Source organism: Watersipora subatra, chromosome 3, assembly GCF_963576615.1.
Source record: "Watersipora subatra chromosome 3, tzWatSuba1.1, whole genome shotgun sequence".
Lineage (NCBI taxonomy): Eukaryota > Metazoa > Bryozoa > Gymnolaemata > Cheilostomatida > Watersiporidae > Watersipora > Watersipora subatra.
The window spans coordinates 55,658,179-55,684,391 of NC_088710.1; the positions used below are offsets into that span (position 1 = coordinate 55,658,179).

Here is a 26,213-nt window from a genome sequence, read left to right on the forward strand (position 1 = left end):
TTGCTATACGAACTAGTCATTACATACTCATTGACAAAAATAATCATGAGTCTCATATAATCATAATCTCATATTCTTGGTTGAAAACAAAAAACCAACAGCTTGTGAGTAAATTATTTTGCAAAATATAACACGCATACGTCTGCTTTCTGCAAAAGATTGTTTACAATTTTGCAAAACGAGCTAGAAATTTTGTAGCTATAGCAAAATACGTTACCAAAGTGGCCATGATTGTAGCAGAAATGGCGCTTGTTGCTAGGCAAACCTCTCTAAGTCGCACTTCGCAAGATATTTATAATTACAAAAATATTTTGTTAATTTTTTCAATTTTTTCAATTTAAATCAAAAGTACTTGCAAAAATAAACATACAAATCCTGAGCTTTTTTTTATAACCAGAGTATCGTCTTCAAAATTTGCCGCGTGCATTCGTTTAAACCTCACTTGGTTCGCGAAACGCGATCGCTTTTGTCGTCAAAGAGTCTAAAGCTACATTTGATTGCTTTAGCTAAATACTTGATCATGCATTTTGGCTGGATTGACTAGAACAAAGGTAAAATAATAGTTTTCATAAAAACACTGATAAATGAAGAAAGTATCAAAACATTAGCGGAAGTGACGAACACCGCGCGACATATTGAAACCACTTAATTCAGCATTATAAATCTAAAATTCGAAGGTACGTACATTAGTGTACATTATACAATCGTTATTTAGTAAAGATATGTTTTTTGTTCGGATAAAAAGTTTAACATAGCGTATATAATCTTAAAAACTGCGTAATCTAGGACATTAAGCTATTAAAAAATTGTTTAATCATCTGATAGGAGCTCGTGTATCAAATTTGTTGCCAAGTACCCGTGGATAGGAGGTACATATCTGACTTATCGTGCACTTTTAAAATAACCTAATTGTAGGCCTTTTAAGATTAGACTGACAGAAAGTTTGGTAGAGGTGTTTTTCTGGTTGCTGGCTCATTTCAATTGATAACAGCTTTAGCAGGGTTGACTCAATAACAAGTCTGGATGAAATGAACTAATAACAGCCCCAACAGCCAGATTGGCTTTTAAAGTCAATAAGCTGAAAGCCCTAACAAAAGGAGCGCGTATGTTTAGATCATTAAAAAGGCTGGGCCGAGTTAAGTGAATACCAAGCCTGAGAAAGATCTATCTATCTATCTCTGTAAAATATTTCAAGTGGCCGCTAGGCCTGTAGAAATAAAATGGTGCATTAGGCATAAAAATAAGATCACAAATAAGCATAGACTTATTTATCTAGTCTGAAGGATAAAAGTATAAGATCGCTTGGTCTAGATATAAGAGAATCAGATGTTAAAATTTCATCGCACGGTTAAAAAAAGAGTGTTTCATTGCACTTGCATTGATTGTGTGTCTGATATTGGAGCCTCGAGTAAAATAGGATGAGTTCTTAATTACAAATCTATTAAAATCGACCATTAGGTCCTGGCTTAAAATTTTTTGCAGTGTGCTTTCGTCCTTGATGCGTCTTCTCTCTGCAAGTGTTTGCCATCCCATTTTCACCATTTCTGATGATATACTATCAAATTTTCTTAAATTGTTGGCCCACCTAAAAGCTTTTCGGTTAATGGATTCTAAATCTTGTATACTATAATCAAAATGTGGACTCCAGATTTCCGAAGCGTACTCTAGCAGTGGACGACACACACTATAGTATGCTGTCCTTTTGACATTAGGAGATGTTTTCTTAAGGGTCCGCATAAGCATAAAAAGAGTGCCGTTAGCCTTACGTATGATGCGATTTATGTGTTCATTAAAATTGAGGGTGCTAGAAACAAGTATACCCAAGTATAAAAAGGATTGCGAGGATATAAGAGATGTACCGCAATAGTTGTATATATGTGAAAATCTAACTGGTTCCACAGATGTAGATGTGCATTTATTAGCATTAAATCTCAGCTGCCACGACTCAGCCCATGCAGCCACTCTGCACAGTTGGTCCTGTAGCAGAAGGCTGTCGGACGCACATTCTATTGGTCTAAAAAGTATGGCATCATCCGCAAATAAACGTATGGATGTCTTTGGACAGTTCAGAGACTCTGGAAGGTCATTGATATATAAAAGAAAAAGCAAGGGTCCAAGCACCGACCCCTGGGGCACACCTGATGTTACCTGGGTAGGTGGAGATTTTTTACCGTTAACTATGACACAGAATGTGCGGTCCAGGAGCCAGTGCTGGATCCAAGTCACTACATTTGCATTTAGGCCATAACTTCTAAGTTTGTGGATCAATTTGTCATGCGAAACTGTATCAAACGCTTTACTAAAATCCAAAACAAGTACATCCACTTGAGTGTTAAGATTATTAAAATTTGCCAAGTCTGATATGGTGTGTATAAGTTGAGATTCACAGCTGTGCTTTTTTCTAAAACCATGCTGTGTTTCACTTAGGATGTTATTCTGATCGAGATAATCTCTTATGTTATGAGCAATAATATGTTCTATTACCTTAGATGATACGCTAGTGAGTGATATTGGCCTATAGTTAAGTGGGGCCTTCTTGTCACCTTTCTTGAATACAGGGACTACATTGGCATGTTTCCAATCAAGTGGCACACACCCTGTGTTGAGGGAGTGTTTAAAAATCAGCGTTAAAATGGGAGCAATGTCAACAGCCAAAAACTTGAGCAAGGCAGGACTAAGGTTGTCTGGGCCCATACCCTTACGATGGTTAAGATTATTAAGAAGGGCCAAAACTCCCTCTTCACTGACAGCAATGTCCATTTGGGGTACATGTTCTGCACTAGATTGAGTGAATGATACTTGTGGGATGTGTCCATCGTCTACAGTAAATACGGACTTAAAATTGTTAGCAAAACTTATGGCCATATCGTTGTCATTCACACAGTTATGTAATTGCATAATGTTTGAACAGTTTCCCCCTTTTGAAGATTTAGATATGAGCTGGAAAAGAGGTTTGGAATCGCCATTCTTAAGGCTTTCAGTAATATGGGACTCTAAAAATTTATTATAATCTCTTTTAATAAGGCGTTTAGATAGATTACCAATGGACTTTAGTTGTTCTAAATTGTGGCTAGTAGGGTAAGCTTTATAGGTATGAAAAAACCTTCTCTTTTTTCGGCAAACTGTTTTGGCTTCCCTTGACAACCAGAATTTTTTACCTTTGGGTTTACGTACTGGGGTGCATGAGTTAGCTACGTTTAAAATAGTGTACTTGAATGTGTCCCATAAAAAATCTGTCGTATTTGAAGCTTCAATAAACTGGAGATGTCTGTAAAGGTGGGCTGTCTGTTCGCTTATGTCAGACATCCGAGCCTTACCAAAGTCAAAAAGAGTTTTAGTAGTGCGAGAAACTGGGGGATCAACCTGTGGAAAAAAACTAAAAAATTCAAAGCACAGTGCTGTGTGATCCGACATTCCAACATCAGCGTTTTTAAAAATAGGGCAGGGATCAAAATTTGTAAAAATAAGATCAAGTGTGTTGCCTTTAGAGTGGGTAGGGAAGTTTACATGCTGCGAAAAGTTATTTTTCAAAATAAAAGATAAAAAGCTCTTAGCAAGTCCACGACCCCCTGGAGAGACGGCCGGCGTGTCAAGGGTCCACTGGATTTCAGGAAAGTTAAAATCTCCAAGTAAGACAAAATTGCTGACCAGGCTGTCCTCAAAAAAATCAAAAAGTGCACTCATCTTAGCTGAGCTCGGAGGACGGTAGTAAGTTACTACACAAACACGAAACCCGTGAACAGACAAATTGATTACAAGCATCTCCTCATTAGGATCCACAAAAGAATCAAATATCTGAACCCCTTTCAATGATTTAATAGCGACTAAAATGCCTCCGCCTTTAGTGGGGCGGTCTCTGCGGAAAATTTCGTAGCCTGGCAGTTTTAGTTCATTGCTCGAAACCTGAGGGTCTAAATGGGTTTCGGTGAGAACTATAAAAATAGGATCATACTCATGTACAATGGTTTCCAGATACTGGACTTTGTTCCTAATACTGTTGCTGTTCCATAAAATCAGAGTCATGATTGTAAATCTCTGACGGCTTCCCTACTTGTCAATTTTTTGAGTATTTGGTTAAAAAAGGGGCAGTCACTATGGCTCGTTGCATCGTGACCCCTCGAGCCACAGTTACAGCACTTGGGGGGTTTACTACAATCTTTGTGGTCAGCACCTGCTGTGATATTCTCACTGCAATGTCTGCAGATTTTGCTAGCAGTGCAGTTTGATGCTACATGGCTATACCCCCAGCACTGATAGCACTGAAGGGGCCTAGGCTTTGGTGGTTTTGCTTTTTCCACATTTAGTTTTAAGCACAGTTGCTGGATGTATATGCCTTTATCAATGGCTTCAATTAGGTCATTTGGTACTTTAAAAATTAGTTTCACAGTACCAGTAGTTGTTTTATCTTTGGTCAGAAATCTGATCACCTTTTCACAGGAAGGGTACTCTTGCCTAACATATCCCAACAACTCGTCTTCGCTAATGTTTTTAGGGACCCCAAAACAAATTCCATCTGATCTTGGGGATGGCCTTTGGGGCCTTCTAACTTTGCAGTTTTCAGTGGTGGGATTCCACTTTTCCAGTAATTGGTCTACTGAAGAAGATTTTTCAAATTGTATCATGAGCTTTGGGTCGTTTTTGTCATGTTCGAATTTTTTCAAAAACATAATTATTGGCTTATCTAGTATGCTGCTGATGCTGTGTCTGATGGCTATATGATTGAGAGCCAGAGATTTGTTTTCAAAGCTATGAACTACTACACATTTATTGGGATCAAAATCCACCCGATTATTGTGGGGTTTGATTGACGGTGGTGGGTTGCCTGATAAGGTTGTTTCAGAATGAATAGGTGATTTCAATAAAGAGCTGAATGTTTTCAATTGATCAGTTTCAACCTGGGGGCCGTAGGCCTTTTGTTCAGGTATGTCCCTGTTGGTGTGTTGGCTGGACTTTTTCAACTTGTCTATGTTTTCGTTTGCCACCATTATTTGTGATCCAAGCTCGGTCAGTGAGGTGGTAAGCTTGTTTTCGAGTGTTTCTGTTATTTGTGACCTGAATTCTGATAATGATTTACTAATATTGTCCTCAAGAGTTTTCAGCCCACCCATATTCATTGTTAGAGGTGCTTGTTGGTGGGAGTCAGTAACCAACTTCTCTAGTCTAGATTCAATTGTTTTAACATTGGGGTGGTCACATTTGTGGCAGTACCAATGCACTCCGGGGATTGCCAAGAATTTAATTGCCTCTTTTTTAAACTTGCTGCATGGATAGTGAAACCATGTTGTACAAATTTCACATTCAATTCCTTCATCCAATACTAACTTCTCGCATTTCCCACATGTGTGAGCATTAACTTTATTACTGCTAGAGCCAGATCTAGATCTATCTCCCTTTTGGCTGCTAGTACTAGAATTTCTTCCTAAACTTTTTGGAGTTGACATTACAAAAGAATGTACTGGCCAGTACCTACTCAATTAACCAAAAAAAAAAAAAAAAAAAAAAAAGACACAAAACAAAACAATGCAAGCACTCCAACCGAACGAACTAGCCACAGCAGCGCCTGAGGCGGCCGAGCTGCTTAAGTACCTGCTGTTGTGTTATGTTAGTGTATAGAAATTAGAAATGTACAAATATAAAAGAAAGAAAGAAGAAAGGTATATAGAAAGTTGGACTCTTTTGTGGATTTATCATCAAGATTTGAAGAGAGGAATTTTTTTGCGCCTAGCTCATTCAAAACCGGAAACCGGAGCCATAAGATGGTCTAATAACAAACCCAATAGAGCAATAGCATTGTCTAAAAACTCTGCAAATTGGAATCGGCTGATTACTGAGTGACATGTCATACTTACATAAAGAACGACACGGTATAGGAGTAGCCGGTTTTGTGCAATCAAAACTTTTCAAAAAATTTGAAAAACTGATAATTTGCCTGATTTTCACACAAAACCTCGCATTGTAGACTTCGTACAAAAGACTACATGAACCATAATGCCTTTTTTAATGTGGTATGTTGGTTATAGTCATTAATCTATTTGGTAGTTGAACAAGTTGTTAAGTGTTCTCGTCGAAGTAATTGCTCCATTGTACTTTTGCTCCATTGATAAGAGTTGATACATTTTTATCCATATATTGTGTCTCACTATTGATTTAACAAAGTTGTTAATTGAACTTTTATTTCTAGCAGTAATTTTTTTCATTTTTAAAATATTCTACTGTCTAAGAAAATGTCAGTCTCGTTGGAATCTGCGCTAGTTAGCTGTCGAAACCACACATTTACAAAAACTCGAGATATTAAAAATGGCAGACAAATTCTGTTTAGGTTTTGTGCTAATGACTCAAGTCAAAGATGTTTGAGTTTTATGTAATACCTTGTAGAGTAGGTCTGCAAATTATTTTAAGAGTTCATTAACAACTCGTCAATCTTTCGTTCTATGAATGTTCACTGATTCGTTGTCTTCATACTCTGCATTGTAATCACAGGCTATTTAAGCAAGAAGCTAACAATCCTGTTTGCGCTAAAGATCCATAAACTAACATTTACTTCAAAAAGTTGTGACTCAATAAGTTGTGACGCCAATTGCTGAAATGCTACGCTGGTTGTTTTACCTGTTATGGTAGCCTTACTCAGTTTGATGTAAAACTGTTTGCTTTCAACATTGAGTTTTTAACAAGAATACCTCCTTGACAGGTAGGAGTGAAATGAGTAGCAATACGCCGAAACAAGCCATTCGGCTGATAACCAAGTCTTTATGGAAGAGTGGTGCCGAGGAGCTGTATAAGACATCAATTAAGAGGACTTCACATAATCACAAGTCAGTGTTTTCTACATGTAATCCTACCCAGCGTCGTACCTACGCAAATGAGTCTGTTACCGCTGCCAGGTAGGTTGCAATGTAAAAAGAAACATACAATGCTATTTAATATTACTTAGGTAGATTGAGACACAACTACGGTATATATTACTCAGTTTCCATACAGTGATAGCCTAGAGACACACCCCCATATGGCCTTGCTATGCCATCATAGAAACAGTCGTGTCGCTCTGATTCTGTTGTGATTTAGTGTTACTGTTTGGAAGTGAAACACCTTCATGTGTACGCATAAGTCTTGCTTTTCTGTTGCTTCATATGCCTTGACATAAGGCGTTGCACACCCATTGCTCTATTATAACGCTGTGGGAAAACATGATCTGCTTGTCAGCCCAGAATAGCACTTCAGCGCTATGTTTTTGCATTTAATTTTCAGCATTTAATTTGTGCAGGATACAGCTGGGCTTTCATTGGTTGATCTTCAACCAGATTTGCATTCACGCTTTTCCTCAATTATGTTGAAGCCGATTGCTGATGATTTTTATTTGTGCTTCAAGGGACATTGGTTGTTTGGAAGAACCGATTTACCAAGCTCTGAGCCAGACCTGTTGAAGTTTGTTGTTAAGTATTCAATCATGCTCTGGTTAATCAGTTTTGTTAGTATTGCATGTTGATGCTCTTTTTTAGGAGTCGTTCTCATGCTAACCCTATGTTGAATGGAGTTTCTATGCTACAATGGTTCTTTGATGAGGCAAGTGCTTTTATAGGGTTTCTCTATGTCTCAATGCTTCATACATGCCTATGATTGACGAGCTATTGATTGATTGGCTCACGCAACTATTCTACAAGTGGTCATAGTAGTATAAGAATTTAAACAGTTATAACAATTGTTGTGTCGAGCAGATTAAGATGGTTACCTGTTTCCCATGTTAGGTGCGACCTGATGAAAGGGAGGTGAGGTATTGGATGAAGTATTTTAGTCAGGCTACAGACCCTAGAAAACCATTTGCTGTCATACAACTGAGCGAGGATGTTTTCCGACAAGAAGAACAAGAACAGGTAACTCCAAGTAGTTTAGATAGGCTACTAGCTGTATGACTTATAAACTTGCAGCAACAGGCATGTGGCTTGTAGCCAATGATAGAAGGGCTTAATGATCGTTTGAATTCTAAATAAATAGCTCGTGTTATCTGGCCGACTAAGTGTGGACAAGAGTCTCTCGTAAGAAGCGTAAGTGGGTCATTACTGAAGTGATTTTTGTGCAACACGACTACTACTGCATTTAGTTTGTTATCACTGAAACAGAAGTCAATAAGGAGGAAGGACTTTCATCATTTTTTGCAAGTTAAGTTGAGGAAAAAGTTAATTTTCTAGCTGATTAAAGCAGTTTAGATTTTATCAATAAAATGTTTTTAAAACCCATTCAGAAGCTCAATGAAATCTCAAAAGCTGGATAACCAATATTAAAACATAAATGAATTGTGAACTCGACTGGCAACTTTTTTACTTTTACATAAAAGGAGAAAAGTATTCATCCTTGAAAAAGAAGATGTGCTATATTTTTTCACTCATTACATGCTTGGGGCTTAAACCATAACTGCCACGAACAACTTTTATCGTATTTACTAGGTAAATCAGACATGCTGATTCCGATTTTGTAATCAAGATAAAGATTAGGCCACTAACTTTCAGAGTAATAAAGGATTTTTTATAGCGTTTTAATATCGGTCTCGAAAACAACACGATCCGGCATAACAAGCTCCGCCCATAAATACTTGACGTAACCTAGCTTTTTAGGAACAGAAGTTACGTAGAGATGTTTAGACCGATTTAGAATAATAGAGATGGCTGTTTTAAAATCTATTAATATCTAAATCTAGCTTTAAAAATAATATCAGTCTTTTCTGAAAGGTAGATAAGCTATTTAGCATTGCATATTTAAAAAGCGCGATAACAACGCTAGCTCGTGATAAAACCGCACTTTTTGAGCTCATTTTTCTCGGCGTCCAGCCCATTTAAATGTCATGTAACAAGCTGCAAGCAATTTTAAATAGTTTATATCCCTTTCATAAAAAACTGAAATTATTTTACAGGCTGGATTTAGATAATAATGGGTTTTAAGACACCCATCTCTATTATTCTAAATCGGACTAAACTTTCCTAACTTCCGTTTCTGAAAAAGCTAGGTTTCGTCACATATTTATAGGCGGAGCTTGTAATGCCGATTGTGTTGTTTTCGAAACGGATATTGAAACGCTTTAAAAAAGCCCAAATGACTTTGAAGGTTAGTGGACTAATCTTTATTTTGAGTACAAAATCAGAATCAGCGTGTCTGATTTACCTAGTGAATACAATAAAAGTTGTTCGTGACAGTTATGGTTTAAGCCTAAATCTACATCCAGGCTGGTTACTGGCAAAATGGATTTTGTGTCATTTCTCTGTTCTCATTTTCTTCTTGTAGGAAGTAGCGAATAGTGTTCTCGTAATAATAATAGTTCTCGCACTGTGTTGCTGTTGTGTCATTATTATTCATCTCACTACTGGGTACCTAGCAGGTCCTAGCATGACTGACGTACCAACCTTTGGCAATTAATATGAGATGTCAGCTCATAAATAATCTAATCTCTTGTGCCTATCTACGTGCATTATATCATTTTTTGTTAAAATGCCTGTGGCTTACCAACTGCATAAAAAATTGTTTTGCAACAGAGAGCCAAAGAGAAAGGGGATGTGAAGAGAACCATATTGGAGACTCTTTCCCTCAGCATGTATTTCTTGCAGGAGAATAAGATGAACGTTATATTGTTAGTTGGTTGTTCCACTTCCTCCCCTCATCATCAAGTTAGTACTAAGCAGTATGTCTTACTTTTATCAAGGATTATCTCTTTGAGTATTAAAAGTCAAGTGTTGAAATTGCATCAGACTATTCACAAAATATTAAGTTTTGGCATAAAAAAATCAAAGTGTTCTTGCTAATTATAACAATCAATAAAAAAGGTTTGATTGTGACTTTACATCAGAGATATCCGTAGGTTTGGTAGCAGACACATTCAATATAGGGTGAGTAACAGAATTTACTTTTAAGATAAATTCAGTAAAATTTGAACTAAGCTTTTATACCTGTGATTATCTTTTACACTGTCTTTTTATTTAAATCTGTCACAAGATACGTGTGACAGATCTATTGTAAACTATATTGTGATTTGGATCATGAAGTCTCTTGTTCGGTTTGCAGGCCGCGCGAGAACAAATCTCTAAAAATATCCGAAAATTAGTAGATCGGTTGGAGGAGAGTGGCACCCATTCCACCCCGATATTCGATGGTGGCCATCTTTTCAACACAGATCAGAACTTTCGGTAAATATGTTATACGTGAGACTGGTTGGTTTGCTAGTGTGGTTGTCACTCTTGAAACAAGAGTAAGGGGTTCTAAATATGGCTGATTATCAGGTCAAACTTGTGAACCATATTCTATTGTTAAGTTTATTATTAAGATAGAGGCATTTCCTTATCAACCCAAACCATAATTACACATTCATTGTAGTGTAAAACAATGTAGAACCGATTATGCTGTTATATTTGTAGTCGCGTGTGTGACACTAATTTCTGTTAGAAACATTTTGGGTACAAACTCCATCTTTTCTTTTTCTATCTTCATTCTTGATCTTCAACTTCTCACTCCCTTTTCAATCTTTTCTTATCTTCACCTTTTCATTACTTAATCCTTTCATCTCCTTGACCACAGAGTCTTTCACCTTTTCCACTTTATCGCAGTTACCTTTCCATTCTCGCATAATTTTTTCATTTATGGCCCTTTCTTTTATTGCTATTCTAATAGTGCATTTTAAAAATATTTTTATGTCTTTTTCTTTCACTTATGTAGGCTTAACTAAGGTTTTGCTTAGTGATTCTTTAATTTTTTTTGCAATTTTAAATTGCTGCTTTTGTAAATCCAAGAATAGAATGTTTTGACACAAAATTATGGTAATACTTGTGTTAGTTGTTGAAAGTGATAGAGATAGACCTTTCAGTCAATATCTGCTGGTGTCAGCTATTATCTTGTATCCAGTTGTACCTTTTCTCAGTTTCATGATAATGTAATTACTCTGCTGCAGAATAGAGTCATTGAACACTCCTCAACTAGACTGGTTGATTCGCCATGCCAACATCCCAGTAATCGGCTGCGTCGGTGAGAGCTGTGAAGGCAGGCTTGGTACTATTCAGTTAGATGAAAGTACTTTATCATTGTCTGCCTACACCAAACCTCTTAAAGTTTTGATGCTGAATGCAGACGGAGGTATCAAAGATGATACTGGCCAGGTAAATGTTTTTCGTAATAAAAAATCACATTGAAACTTCACTCAGACAAATTTTCCAATTTGGAGTTGTTTGTACTATGTTAAATGTACAACTGACTAAAATTTATGTAATGCCGCGCCAAAATTTTTAAAGTTCTGCTTCTGCACGCAGATGGGTATGTCAAAGATGATACTGGCAAAGCAAATGTTTTTTTAATAGAAAACCTCATCGCACCTTCACAATGACAAGTTTTTACAATTTAGAGTTGTCTGCTTTATGTTAAGTGTACAACTTCTTTAAATTTTCTGTAAAGTTCTCATTCGAGTGCAGCTAAAATTGTCTCTAATGCATTTTCTCATCATATTAATCTATATTTGAATATTATGCTGCGAAATAGTATTCTAACACCTTTTTGGAATTTATCTGCTGCAGAGGGTAACCACAGTGTTCCTCCCTAAAGAGTCAGAACTGCAGAAGTTTGCAGGGCAGCCTTGGTGGAATCCTGATGTGGAGGATAGAGTAAGTTATTACTGATAACAGTCAGGAGCTGATGGTTCTGGCACATCCTTTACTTGTCATCTATTAGACTCACGTGAAGTGTCATCATCTGCCCCATAGCTACGACCGTACTTCGTATTTCAAGCTACACATTTAGACTAGCTTGACAACGTGTACTTGCTTTAATACCTATTTAATTTGTATTATAAACTTTTCAGTTTACCAAAGTATGGGGTATGCTAAAGGTTTTACCCAAGCAAAGCTCGTATGTCATAACATCTGCCAGAGACGTTCTCACTGAACTTCTAACCCAACGAGGTGAGCAAAAAGACTACAGATTATTTGGTGTGAATTTAATTCTCATGGAATATAAAATGCTTGTATCACGATATGTAATTTTTCATTTATGTTTTTCTGTGTTTTATGTCTTTTTCATCCAGCTCAGAGTATTGTTATCAAATATCAACTAACAAGCTCTTTGATTTGCTGAAGGGCAGCTCATGCAAATATTTGTACTGAGCTAAGTTTGTATACAGCTCATGGTATTTGTACATACTACCTATGTACATCCTGTACATAGGTAGTTTAGTGGCTTGTTTGTTTCTGAAGTAGACTAAATTCTTAATGTGTGCTATTAATAGCTGAAGCCAAAATACAGATCTCAAGAAGCTATTCCTTTTCATAATTGACAGTTTTGGTGGTTCAAAAGTTCATCATGTCAAGTAATAAAAAAATTTTGTCTGCTATGCCTAGCAGCCAAAAACATTCTAGTACATTTTTGTCTGTAAACATATTAAGTGACATGTTGTTATAAATTGATGTGGCCGACTTAACTCTATCATACTAGATGCCTCTATTTCATTTGAAGCTTAGCGAATTTTCTTTTTATTAGGTTTTATTGAAAACCTCCATTTTTAATGTCAAATTATTACTTACCTCTGAAGTTTTAAGAATCGTTTGGAAGTTCTATAATGGTCTCACATTCTTCAATTTCAGAACCTTCACTGTAATAATGTTCAGTTGAGCAAATATGCAGTTTAAGTAATCTTGCATGTTGAATTAACTTGCTTGTTGCAAATTACATGGGCACATGGTTTATATATAATTTTTCATGGTTTAAAAGGTATCACTTCTAGTTAATCAAAGGCTAGATGAATCCTGTAATTTTAAAAACTTGTGTTTCACTCTTATACATTTGTATGTCTTATAGCTAAGCATTTTTTTGTTCAATAAAATCTGTTATATGTTCAGTGCTTAGTGCTGCACATCTCATGGTAAGCAACTACTGTTTGCAGGAGTGGGAACGATGTTTAAAAGGGTAGTCCCTGTCAAGAAGTACAAAAGTCTCCAAGATCCACTTAGTGATGGACAAGCTGAGCCAAAAATATTGCTTGATGTCCTGCCTGCGCTAGTAGCAAGGTATGTTGGGTTGTAGTCTGGCACTAGACTATCTAGTTGTTTAGTAGATAACTCCAAGAATCCTGCATGCAAAATCAGATTTGAAACGCTATTTAGTCAGAAATTGTGGGAACAAACCAACTGTTTTAGCTTGTTTGTTTCCTAGTTCTGACATTTCATATGATGTCAAGCTGTACTCTATTTATTTGGACAATGGGTTATCAATGTTATTAGTCAATTATTGATCTATCAATTTTAGCTATTTTGTTGTTTCAATAGTGCCTTTGAGAAAAGTGCAAGCAAATCCTACTGGAATCTTCTACCTGCAGACTTAGACGCAGTCTATCTCACGGATGATGTCAAAGCTTGTGCCATCGTTAGACACCTCCCCATGATGCCTGGGGTAGCATATCTAGACAAATTTGCTGTCAGCAGGGAAGAAAGGGGAAACTTCAACATAGAAATTCTCTGGCAGCAATTGAAACATGATTATAAAAGCTTGTTTTGGAGATCTCGGCATGATAACATCTTCAACAATTGGTTAGTATGAGGCATGAAATGGAATATACGCTGCTATTGTGCTTTTTGTCTGTCTCAAAATAAAATATGTTAATTTGGTGCTATAGCAAAGTTCTATGGTTTTTTCACACAATGTCACATTATTTTTAGGTATGAGGCCAGAAGTGATGGAGTCGTAAAGGTTGGCTACTATCACATATTTTGGTAAGTGTTTAAACATTGTTTGCAGTTTTCTTCTCTCGCATGCAGTCATGGCTGCCCATACTAATTCTCGTAAGACGCCTCGTCTTATTTACATACCCACCATTTTAATTGGCATGGAAGCTGCGTCTTAAGGCATATGCAGTAATTGAAACATCGGAGTTGGCAAAACAAGAAAGTACTTAGGGTGTTTTATATATGTCTCGTAACTTCCTGTTACTGTAAATTCCAGCAATTCGAAACTAAATTTCGAGCTTAAAAATTCATCCTCCCCTTATATGGTGGTCACGTTTTTGATGACACGAATTCTAGTCAAATTCTACTTCAAAAACCATCACAAATCAAACTTACACGATATGACATATAGGGATTTATTTATAAAACAGTAGAATACTAGTAATCCTACTTAACACGAAATGAATCAAACCCAAAGTCCCATTCTTCGCTATTCAAATTATCATCGTTAGGATTATCTTATGGAATAACACGTTTTTTTAATTTAATGCTCTTTTTGTAGTAATTGCCCGCAAGCTAACACTTCGGTAATCCATTTGACACATCCGCTATCATCCATACATCCTTTTTCTTGTACATGAATCACAATTTCTGACAGAAATCTGTCTTGCGGCATGGCTTTTCTGTTAAAACATACATACATATTATCAGAGGTGACAGTTTTGTTCTATTGAGAGGCGGGCCAATATGATGAAGTATTGTTTTTCATGCCTTGTGGTCTTCACTAGAATTGTCGTCTCTCGTTCTTTTATTAATTGTCTATATTGCCAACGGTACAAAAATAGGTGTTTTTAAATACCATTTTCTTATCTGCATTTCCTTCCATTGCCTACTGAACTATTAACGATCAAACGATTCGAGTGGGAGAAGGGTGTCGACTTATACGGCATGTGTACGTCAAAACCAGGATTTTTAAACCAAACCTCAGACCTCGACTTGTACACTAGAATTTATGGTAATTAATCAATTCTATAACGACACTATTTAGCTCCTCACGTGAACAAACCAGTATAAAAATGTGGTACAGCCCTATCTTTATATTGTAGTTCAAATAGTGTATACAAATGTAGAGCTGGTGTTTACAGGTTTGGTCTGAGCTCCGCAGATATCAACACAATTGTGACACAATGCAAGAAACTACCCGATTCATTTGATGGTGAAAGGCTGACGATTGTTAAATAAGCTTTGTCAATATACAATCTCTAAATCTACATAAAATATCTATAATTATACATATATATATAACTTCTCTGCCATTGTTTTAATGAGCTTTCTATTTCACTCCTTTGGAAAACTCAAATGGATCCATATTTTACCTACCTCTATACAACTTGAAATCGGTGCTACATTCTCGGAAATTACGCATTTCTGCTACACAGTGATTAAATGGTTACTGAATATTTTTAAAGCTTGTTTGTTCTTAGAATAATGAGGTTTACCATGATATATTTATGCAATCGTCAATATATTGTGGTTACATTATTCAGTTATTTGCATACATTGACTGAAACGATCAAAATATGTACAAATATTATGTTTATTTGTTACACTGGTGATGTCTGAAAGATATACATATTTCTATGACACGCAACAGTAATAAATATACAGTTTACAGAATGTGATATTGTGAACGACCTTCACACGGGCATCTATATTTATATGGGATTAATCACGAACAATATAGAACGAGTTTTAACAAAACTGATGATTGCGTGTTGGAACTATGTTGTGCGAAAAACAGCGAGGTCTGTTGCACAACAGTTGAGCATGGAGTACAAGGGCACAAATACATGTCAGAGAATAGATTTGTTCATGAGAGGAAAAGATTTTATACAAGCGATCAGTGACAATGTGTGCCATGAATATCAGTCGTGATTACGAGTGTTGCATTAGTCTATAATACAGGCGATACCTAAATATGAGAAATTTGTGCAGTCATGACCCTTGAGTGGGATATATATGAATCCAAATTATAATCCTAGAAATATATTCGAGTAACAGCAGATAAAATTGCCTAGAGAGGGAGAGGAGTTGTAGAGTGGATCAGAATCCTTGGAGTCCATTATACGCTTTGCTTTCAAACTTGTCATACTTTGAATCGAGCAGTGCGAAAACAGCTGAAAAACACATCAAGAGACCATGTCAAAGGTGAATATATCTGAATGCATTATGTGTATTACTAATGACAATATGAGATGGAATTGAGATATATTTAGCAGTGCTACCTTTCTTTTCCTCTTCGGAGAGCTCAACCTTCGGAAACATGACGTCAAATGTAATATATAGAGATCCTCTAGCGTTGTTATTCTCAAAGTTGGGCATACCTTGCCCAGCCTTTCTTATTTTAGCGCCTGGCCATGTGACCTTTTCTCTAACAACCTTTACCTGCATAAATGTGTTTGCATAGCCTATAAATACCTTGCATATCATAAAGCTAAAATAATTTGGTAAAAATAAGGCATTAATTCTTTGTTCCCAAATAAGAGTTACGGGCTACTGATGGAATACATACTGGAATAGTGACATCGAGTCTAACTGCAGCTCAGTAATTCTATGGCTAATAATTAACAGAACAATAAGCAGTAAACAAAATGAAATTACTACAAACAATAATTCTAAGACAGATTATTTTATTATTCTATACAGCGTAAATAGAACAAACCTTTTTGCCATCAAGATGCGGGATGTACATTTCAAAGCCATTCAAGGCCTGAACTAAAGATAGAGTGACATTAGTGAACAGGTCATCGCCTCTTCTCTCAAATCTCTCATGTTTCTGTTGTATGATGCGAAACCTGATTGAAGAAGTAACAGTGAGTCAATATCCATCACTGCTCATCAAATACACACCGAGTTATGCTATGCTTGGGAAATGTTGTTAAGGCCGGTACTCACCTCAGATCTCCAGGGTCTCCATCTATATGGGGCTCACCCTCTGCTACAAAAGGGTACTCCTGGCCATTTCTCATACCCGGTTCAATCTCAACCTCTAACACTCTTTCCTCAGTCACCAGCCTGAAATGAATTTCAGTATTAATCAAGTTTGCTTAAGAACCAGTGAAACCAATCTCAGCAGTAAAAATAATAAATATTTAATGGCAGCTATCTCAGAGCAAATCAGTTTAGTTATGACCTTAATTCAAAAAAGGGAATACATAACAATAACGAAACGTTAAGTTTTATATATTTTTAATGCAAATAAAACTGATGTGTGGTAGTTTTTGATGCACAGTCAATACCTATTAAAAATCTTTTACTCAGGATGAAACAGTCTAGTTCAGAAACCATTTTTAGCAATCGATGCCTTATTTGTCGATATATAAGTGCAATTAAAAGAAATCTCTTCTTATTACACTGTAAAAAGAAGCACTCACTTGACGTTGGGGCATTCATCACATACATTCTGTTGTGTCATTGTAAATCGACCTTGGCCTATTTGCTGAGTTATCATTTCCTGTCGACAATTGCATTGTCTAGTCCCTTTGGCTGCTTTAGGCACACGTTTCTTTCTCACAACCTATGTAGTGTGGATTGCATTTTATATAAGCAACCTTTTTTTTCTCAACCTTATATAAGCTTGAGAAATTAATTATGAGCTGTTAATCATGCGAGATGAATCCAACAATAATTTCTCCATGAGCAGCGTTAATAGGGCAAGCATGAGCCAGTAAAATGCAAATTTTATACAAGTTTGCATACTAAAAATATTTTCATAGTTATAGAATGCTTCAACACCAGACAAACGGCTTAAAAGTCATAATAACTAAGGCAAATGAGAACTCGTGCTACTTTTAATGACGAGTGTGTGAATTCAAGTTTATGTTACGACTAAGGGAACTGGAGTGTTTAGCAGTGTTTGCTGCCTAAATAATGGCATAGGCTGACGCCCAGGTAACTGTCCATAAATTATGGTGAAGGATCACAGGGGCAAAATAAGTATTAGATGAAACAATTACAGTATCCCAGAAAAATAACGCATGAAAACATGCGTCTGTGTCTTTGTTTCTTCTGTTTCATTTTCATTAGTCATTTGCAATGAGGAGTTTTGTAGCAGTCACCATCAAAGCCTGAATGAACTGCAACCTTCGGTGAGTAATCAATAAACAGAGTTTTTAACAAAAACTATTAATTACTCCATCTAAAAATTCTCATGACTAGATGTTTGTAAAACAAAAAACATTTCTAAAACCAAATTTTGGAATTATTACAAACTCCTGTAAAATGTATTGCAAAACATATCTAAAACCATAGAGAAGACACCATGAAACAATATCAGCAAGATGCAATTCTTTGGAATGTGAATCAGTTCATCTCCACAGGTTACCATTTGTCAGAAGGAACTGTTTCCACAGTCACTCAATAATCTACTACAGCACTCTTAGCGTAGTAAAAAGCTAAAAGTAAATGTGTGTCTTGCTTGCCAATTTTGTGAAATTCTTAAATTTTCACATGCAAACAAGGTTCGCATGCTTGGTTCAATGGAATTGTGACTAATTTACAAAAGGACAATTATAAAGAACTCACTTCAATAAAATTGCCATTGTACATCTCCTCTAGGCTGACATATAAATCCATCACAACATCTCCTCCTTTTGGAATCTCTCTCTCGCCTTGTCGATTACTCCCACCAAAGAAACCAAAGTCACCAAAAAAGCTAGAGAAAGGATCTCCCCCACCAACATCTCCTTCTTTCAAACACTCTTCACCACACCGATCAAACTTCTTCCTTTTGTCATCATCACTCAGCACTTCGTACGCAGCACCTAAATCTTGAAATTTGGTGGTTGCATCAGGGTCATCCTTATTTTTATCTGGATGCATTTCCTTCGCTAGCTTTCGGTATGCCTTCTTAATCTGATTGGTTGAGGCATGTTTGTTCACTCCTAATATCTTGTAAAAATCACGCCTACAACAGTCACATGTTTACATTGACACGGTCTGATTCTTGGAAGCAATAAAACAACGAATCTTTCATAAAATTATTTACACAGTGAATTTATGGACTATATAAATTTGTGGACCTCACCTTCATTTTTCTGCGTAAAAAATTGTTTGACTACAAAAAATTAGTTCATATGCGTTCATATAAGCATAGATTCAAAAAACTAACGCAGTCATACATAAAATTTTGCTTTATTCAATAAAGTTAGCAAAATATTCACTTAATCAACTCTAATCATAATTTGCCTAAGTCTCTGACTTATGCCTAGTGTAAGTCACGCACAACAATACTATACACCTATGGTATGTTATGGTCGACGGCCCAACAATGAGCTGTGTTTTGTACATAGACATTTCTTAATCAATAACAGATGCTCACAACATACATCCTTATGAACTCGATAATCAAGATATTTGCAAACACATTTGCTTCAGTTTAAAAAATTAATCGAGATACCAAGGAAAGTCTTATTACACAATTTCAGAGAGAACGAAGTGAATAGAATGAAGTTTTTAACAAGTGAGTCAATGTCAAACCATCCTACCACTTGGCCAATTCGGGAGACATCGTTAAATTAAAGAATTCCAATAATGTTAGTTAATAATAGCTAAACTGATGGTAACCCGTCTATTATAATCATCACTCGATTCTGCACCTTTCAATATCGTTAAACTCAACTTACACAGAAGTTGTGTATTAACTAGTTTAATAGCTGATGACAAATTAACATTGGCGAAATCAATTTTTAAAAAACTACATGCTGAAATAAAAATCATCACATCATGCACCTTTGAGGATAAGTTGTTTGGTATTTATAACAGTGACATCTAAAACCTAAAAAATTACCTGTCTTACACACACCCTCTCCCACCAAAGTACATGTATATGACTGAACACGATCATAGAGAATTTTGACTTCTAATGTATGGTGGCTATGAATCCCACCAAGAAAGTAGTTGCTATCTACTAACCAGCCATAGCGTAACATATTGTGTGATCGATGAGCTTATTATTACATCTGTAGTGAAAAATCTAGATAGTCTTTTGAACATAATGGGCTGCAATCGATCCACTTCTTGGCAGGTAGGAAAAGCAAAAGAGGAAATGGGTATCATGAAAAATGCAAAGCAATAAAAAAAGACACTGAGCAAAAGAAGTCATGTGTCAAACTTTGGTAGAGCGTGTGCAAAAGACGTAGAATAAAAATAACAAAGCGAACAAAACCTAAGCTTTGTTTGAAGCTTCTATTAACTCAAGTGAAATATACAATGTAAAACAAATATCGACTAAATACCCAGAGTAATTTTTAACAAAAAACATCCAAAGGTTCTCTAAAACGATGTTACTTTGTAAATTGGGCACTTATGCTCACAGCTAATCTTTAACTAATTTGATGGTGAAGTGCTTCATTCATTTTTTTTTCAATTAAAAAATTATGTACCTATGAAGATTAGTGGTGATAAATGGATGAAAGAAATGCTCAACAGAAAATTAAAGGAAGAAATTATAGAAATACATGAATGAACATCGTTACCAAGCTATTTAGGAGAGATTGTGAAGAAAGTGAGTATTGCAAAAGGAGAGGGTCTTCAAAAGAGCAAAAGTGGAGAAGCTGAAGGCAATAATAAAAGATTAAATGAAAAATATAAACAAGCTTCTACTTGAAAGCTTATGTAGTATACATAAGACTAGTAGTTCCACTTCTCTACCAACATCTCTACTTATGCACTATTCATCTCCAGTATTATGAAGGCTACACCTTTGCTCGGCTGTCTCTAACTTGAAGATAAGAGTGATAATAAAACGTTTTCATTATTGCTTTGATAATTTAGTTTTTACTAGTAATTTAGTCTTCTACACTGAATTTTGTACATAGCTGTATAAAACGTATTTGCGAAAATGCTATCTGTACTTATTGTTAAATTTCTGAAGTTGTGAAATGTATTAATTAAATAAAATACAAATGTGTTCTTGCTTCAAAATGCCGAAATTTTGGCCTATTAAACAACCCTCGCAGCAAATCAACTGCATATGTAAAGGTGTGACGATTTAACAGACTAAAACACTCAGTCACGAAATCTGACCATTTGATGTAACGTTAAATTTGATTGTTGTTCATATGACTCTCTTGAACGCCATACAAAATACATTTGTAAGTTAAGGTCCAAAGAACTCATAGTGCCTATAAGATTAATTTTGGATTCATTTCAAGTCAATGTGTGGACTACAAGACTGCGAAAATGGTATGAATACAATACAAAGTCATGACAGTTTCACCAAAAATGGCAATTGAGCTGTAGAACACTCGGCAAAGCCCCAGAGTTTCCCAGCCCTCGCTCTTTCATTCACTTCACCCCATTGTCGTGTTACAGTATGACTTTTAACTCAATATTTAGTTGTTTCAATTCAATGATCATGAAGTTAATGGCATTTCAAATATTACACACAATCCCGTATTATCACTTTATATACATACATAAACCTTTATCGGCTGTTTAACTTCTTTGGTATGTATTTTGCTAGGCTTGTGGTCAAACAAATTTTACATTAACCTATTTTAGTACTTGTATAAACTACTTTAACGTTCGCTATCTTGAATAATAGCAAGTGTTTACTATTGGAGTATTTGTACACCAGTCTCATTGTATTTACAAAAAGTTATTTATTCTGTAAGAGTTTATATACTTGGTTTGCAATACTCAATAAACATTCATAATAATAATAAATGAAGTATTTGCCTCCCGGTTATTATAGCCCTACATAAAGAGTTTATTTTTGAAGTGACAAAGACCCAACTTTTTTTATAAAATAATTGTTACAATAATCATTTTGAAATAAATGCTGTTCAATAGAAACGCAGACTTACCCAGCTAGAGCATATAAGATCAAAAATGAAAAAATAGACAGAAATACTAGCACATTTACGGAGGCTGCCATCTTTTTGTGACACGACAGTGTAATGGGTATTGTGGGTAATCGCGTAAACAAACTTGTGTTTTCACGATTGGCTTATCTATTAAAGGAAGTAATATTTGATTGGTGGCTCTTTGGAAAGCCGACATTATCGATCGTGGGAACTAAACATATGCATGCTTTGACAATTAATAGCCTGTGCTCTTAATTAACAATGACATGTCAGTTTTATAAATAACTAATTTTATACAATCGAGAAACTAAAGCTATTGTTGTTTTGCGGAAAGCATAAACGTGAGCAAAGCCGATTTTGGCCATTTGATCCAGCGCGTGTAGATGCATCGCGTGAGATTTAATTCGATTTTCGTACACTATTGGTACTAATCAGAGTTGGTAAATCATGGTTTTTTAAACAAATCAAAAAACTGGTTGTTTTCAATTTAACTCAATTTTTCATTGTTTAATAAATTAATTTTTTTTTGCTCATGCAAATTGTATGTGTATTGCAATTCACATTGGACTGGTGGTACAAAGATATTATCACATTGAGTTAGCATATATACAAAGCATTTTTGTTTGCCAATGTGTGCATCTACTTTGAGTTGGCAGCAATAGTTGAACATCTTTATTTTTCTGTGATACTCTTGTACGGTATGACCAATGATATAAGTCCCCCACCAATAATAAATGGTGGTGGGGGTCTATATCATTGGCATGACGAATATCGACTTGATGATTGGGATTTCAAAAAAATGGACCTAATTACTGCAATAGCTGGTTGTCAAGTTTTAAAGTTTTGAATGAAGAATGATTTATCAAAAACTTAGAATCAAATTAGATTATGTTGTTCTAAATTGAGACGATACTGACATATTTAACAACGCCGCATCATAAATATTAGGCGGTAGTTTTAATGTACAGCACTGTGGTGTTAATTGTTATTCACTAGATCCACTAGTATTCACTAGATGAATTATATCGTTCTCGATTTCGCATTTTATTACTAACAGGAGGAGCATTCAACACAGGTAACATGAGCGCATGCGCGCATCACTAGACAGGAAAAAGCATAGGATGTAAACACAATATCCCTTCAAAACTAGTTCTAAAAATATTAATAAACACCACAGTGTGAAGCCAATTAAAATAATAGTAAGTAATACAAACACAGAGTATGCAAAACTTGAGTACTAATTGAGCCTTCTATATTATGCAATAAGTGGAGCTGAGTAAAAGCAAATTAGCACAATAAGTCAGCTAGACTACTGTACCAATACCAAAACAAAGATACCCAGAATGAATGTATTTAATTCTTCAATTCATCACAAAGTCTTTAAATCGAACTGGTAATTTACGTTCATGTGGACTAGGACTACAACTAAGACTACAACTAGGGCTAGAACTGCAATCAGACTGAAACTCTCCAGACTTCTCAACACCAGAGTTCAATTTCTTAGCTACTGACACATGACGTCTCAACACTTTACCAGAAGGACTAGCAAATACCATGTCTGATCCTTGAACAACGACTTTTTAGAATGGCTCTGGACTATACGCGGTGTTCAGCTTGCCTTCATTCTCCTGCCTCACAAGTACCGTATCACCCTGGGATATGGAGTGATCTGTGCACCTCTATCTGCAGACTCTTTCATCTTGTACTTATACAGAGCATCGGAGTCAGATACCTTTTCATCTGTGCTCTTTACGCAGTCGGTCACCATAGGAGGTTTGGTCTTCATTTTCCGGCCAAACATCAGAGAATAGGGGGTTCTACCTGTTGCAACATGTGGCGTATCCTTATAAGCCATAGAAAACTCCATCATAGCCTTTTCCAAGTCTTTTCCTCTTGCCTATGCAATCTTAAGAACCTTCAGAATAGTGCGGTTTGCCCTCTCCAGTTCACCATTAGCTTGAGGCCAGATGGGTGTGGTAAAAATCCACTTAATACCGCACTGAGCAAGGAAAAAGTCAATATTCTGAGAGATAGATTGTGGTCCATTATCAGACCTTAACATCTTTGGGTAACATCTTTTCTCAAGAGAGGATATAATTTTTTCAGACTTGGTGCTTTTCAGAAAACAAACTTCAAATAGCCTACTATAATAATCAATGATCATTAGTACAGATCTACCATCAGGCAAAGGACTCAAAAGATCTACGCTCCAGAATTTTCAAGGACCCTTGGGAAATTTGGTTGGGGTAATAAAAGTAGGAAGATCACTATTACTATCTGACATGAAAAACACTTGCAACACAAAACCTCAGCCTCCTTGTCAGTGCCAGGTCACCAAACCTTCAAACCTAATCTCTTGCTAGTTTTGACTATACCTTGATGTCCCTCATAGGCTAAACCCAAACCCTCTCTCTAAGGTTAGCAGGAACAAAAATACGATCTCCTCACACCATCACAGCTACTAAGCTCATTCCTCAGAAACTTAACCACAGCAGAGAACAGGCTCCGCCGATCTCCAGACTTAAGAGCCTGATGTATCATCTGTGTCTCCTGGCAACAGTTTGCCGCTTCTTGAATGTCAGACCAATTCATAGCGTATGGAATAGCAGCCTCAGCTACAGAGCAGATATAGGAATCATCACACAGAGACTCAACTACATCATTCTTAGACCCACTTGGACGTAAAAGGGAACCGGCAATATTATTGCAGCATGGTCTATATTCAAGTACAAAGTCAAAAACCTGCAATCTCAAACTCTAGCGCTCTAATCTGGGAGTTGGTTTTGAGTTGGGATTACTAAACATATCAACTAGAGGTTTGTGATCTGCGACTAACTGAAATTTAATACCAAGCAGGTACATCTTAAAGTGTTCACAAGCCCACACAAGGCCCAGAGCCTCACCCTCTATTTGAGAGTATCTAGACTCTACGTCTGACAGGCATATGTGTTCATAGGCAACAACTCTAGAAACTCCATTTTGAATCTGATATAGCACACAACCTAGCCCAATAGGACTTGCATCTGCTACAACTACTGTTGGGGCATCTTTATTATAATATGCAAGAGTGTGAGAAGCACTCATAAGCTTTCTGATTTTATCAAATGCGTCCTGGTGTACTTTCAACTACCTAAATGTTACAGATTTCTTAGTCAGCTCCCAGAGAGGATCGGCAACTGTAGCAAAGTCACAAATGTATCGGCCTACAAATTGAACCAAACCTAAGAAACCTCTCAACTCGGTTACCGTTTCTGGCCTTCTAGCAGCTTGAATCGACTTTATCTTAGACGGGTCCAGAGAAATACCATACTTAGACAAGATGTGACCTATAAACTTTATAGAACTTAAACTAAAGCTACATTTAGGACCATTCAATGTTAGACCACATTCCGATAAACGTGCCATGACTTGCAAAAAACGCTCTCTATGCTGATCATTGTCCTTATCAAAAACAACTATATTGTCTGCCATGTTCAAAACACCACTAAGCCGAATGAGAATCTTTTGAATTGTGCATTGAAAGACCTTTGGTGCAGCTGAGACACCCATCCCAAGTCTTTTCATGCGGAACAAACCTGTATGACTTACAAATGTTGTAATGTCCCGTGATCCTGGCTCAAGCTCACACTGAAAGAATCTTGCCTCAAATCAAGTTTAGAGAACACCTGAGCACCATTCAGTTCAGCCAATATCTCTTGTGCTGTTGGGACAGGGTAGCACTCCTTAACTATAGCTGTATTAGCCCTACACATATCAATGCAAAGGTGAACTTCACCATCCCCTTTGGGAACAACTATCAACAGACTAACCCAAGTCGACCCTAAAACTTGAACTAGCTCAATGATATCTTCATCAATCAACTTAGACAAAGCCTTCTCTACTTTCTCTCTGTAACTAAAGGGCAAACGATGGATTGGTTGGGCTACATGCTCACAATTAGAATCTATATGTAGCTTTACCTGAAAATTTTTCAGCTTACCAACACCAACAAAGCATTTTGTGTATTTAGCCTTAACAAATGTCTCTAAATTAGCATTGTTAGTCTTCATCAAGCTACAAACATGAACTATATTCAAAACATGAAGTTTGCTAGCCGTATCAGCGCTTAGTAAGTTGCAAGCATTACCATCAAAAACAAAGAACGTAGCAGTAGTAGTGTTACCATTAACAGTATTCAAGGTATTAAATTGACCATTACCATTAAAATACCATTACACTTAGGAGTTTTAGTACCACACAGTTCATTACTAACTGCGAACTGATGTCCCAAATAGTTGTCAACAGCAGAAGTAGAATCTTAAGTAATAGCGTCAGTGTCAACAGGTTCCTCATTTATATCATTAGTCTTTGATGCTGGCTTTTCCTTCTGACAGTGCAGTCAAACATGGATAACTCGAACTTGTGCGAACCGAGCGAAAGTGTTCAAGTTATCAGAGCGTTCACGTTATCAGAGCACTGTCACAAGTCCATGTATTTATTTATTAGTAGATACATGCACATATACAAACTATAATAAAAATCAAAAGCATAAATGGCTTGTTTCAAATTAAATGCTTCTAATGTAAAGTTTAAAACTTTTTTATCAAAAAGTATAGAAGATTTTTCTATCACTTAAGATTGTTTTGTCGTTTGAGGTGATGTTATTGCCAGGACGTTTTTTAGATTA

General features: G+C 36.2%; 2 protein-coding genes across 4 annotated transcripts; one reads left to right on the forward strand and one right to left on the reverse strand.

Annotated features, from left to right (window-relative positions):
* The first annotated feature begins 475 nt into the window (after window positions 1–475).
* Window positions 476–15,221, forward strand: LOC137392046 (N-acetylglutamate synthase, mitochondrial-like). 3 transcript variants are annotated; one of them, XM_068078656.1, is made up of 13 exons: window positions 476–551; window positions 6,689–6,881; window positions 7,497–7,560; window positions 7,743–7,868; window positions 9,519–9,650; window positions 10,045–10,166; window positions 10,925–11,129; window positions 11,541–11,627; window positions 11,825–11,924; window positions 12,902–13,025; window positions 13,284–13,544; window positions 13,674–13,727; window positions 14,825–15,221. In XM_068078656.1, exons 2-13 carry the CDS (start codon window positions 6,700–6,702, stop codon window positions 14,919–14,921), a joined length of 1,554 nt encoding a protein of 517 aa, XP_067934757.1. In that variant the 5' UTR covers window positions 476–551; window positions 6,689–6,699; the 3' UTR covers window positions 14,922–15,221. The 3 variants fall into 3 exon arrangements, with proteins under 3 accessions (XP_067934757.1, XP_067934760.1, XP_067934758.1); XM_068078659.1 differs by having other exon boundaries at window positions 529–551; window positions 6,693–6,881; XM_068078657.1 differs by having other exon boundaries at window positions 541–677.
* A 135-nt stretch (window positions 15,222–15,356) lies between these two features.
* On the reverse strand, window positions 15,357–21,624 carry LOC137392048 (dnaJ homolog shv-like). Its single transcript, XM_068078660.1, has 7 exons — window positions 21,548–21,624; window positions 18,264–18,645; window positions 17,114–17,256; window positions 16,635–16,754; window positions 16,402–16,534; window positions 15,965–16,124; window positions 15,357–15,856 (listed from the first exon to the last, which is right to left on the reverse strand). Exons 1-7 carry the CDS (start codon window positions 21,616–21,618, stop codon window positions 15,783–15,785), a joined length of 1,083 nt encoding a protein of 360 aa, XP_067934761.1. The 5' UTR covers window positions 21,619–21,624; the 3' UTR covers window positions 15,357–15,782.
* Window positions 21,625–26,213: the final 4,589 nt, after the last annotated feature.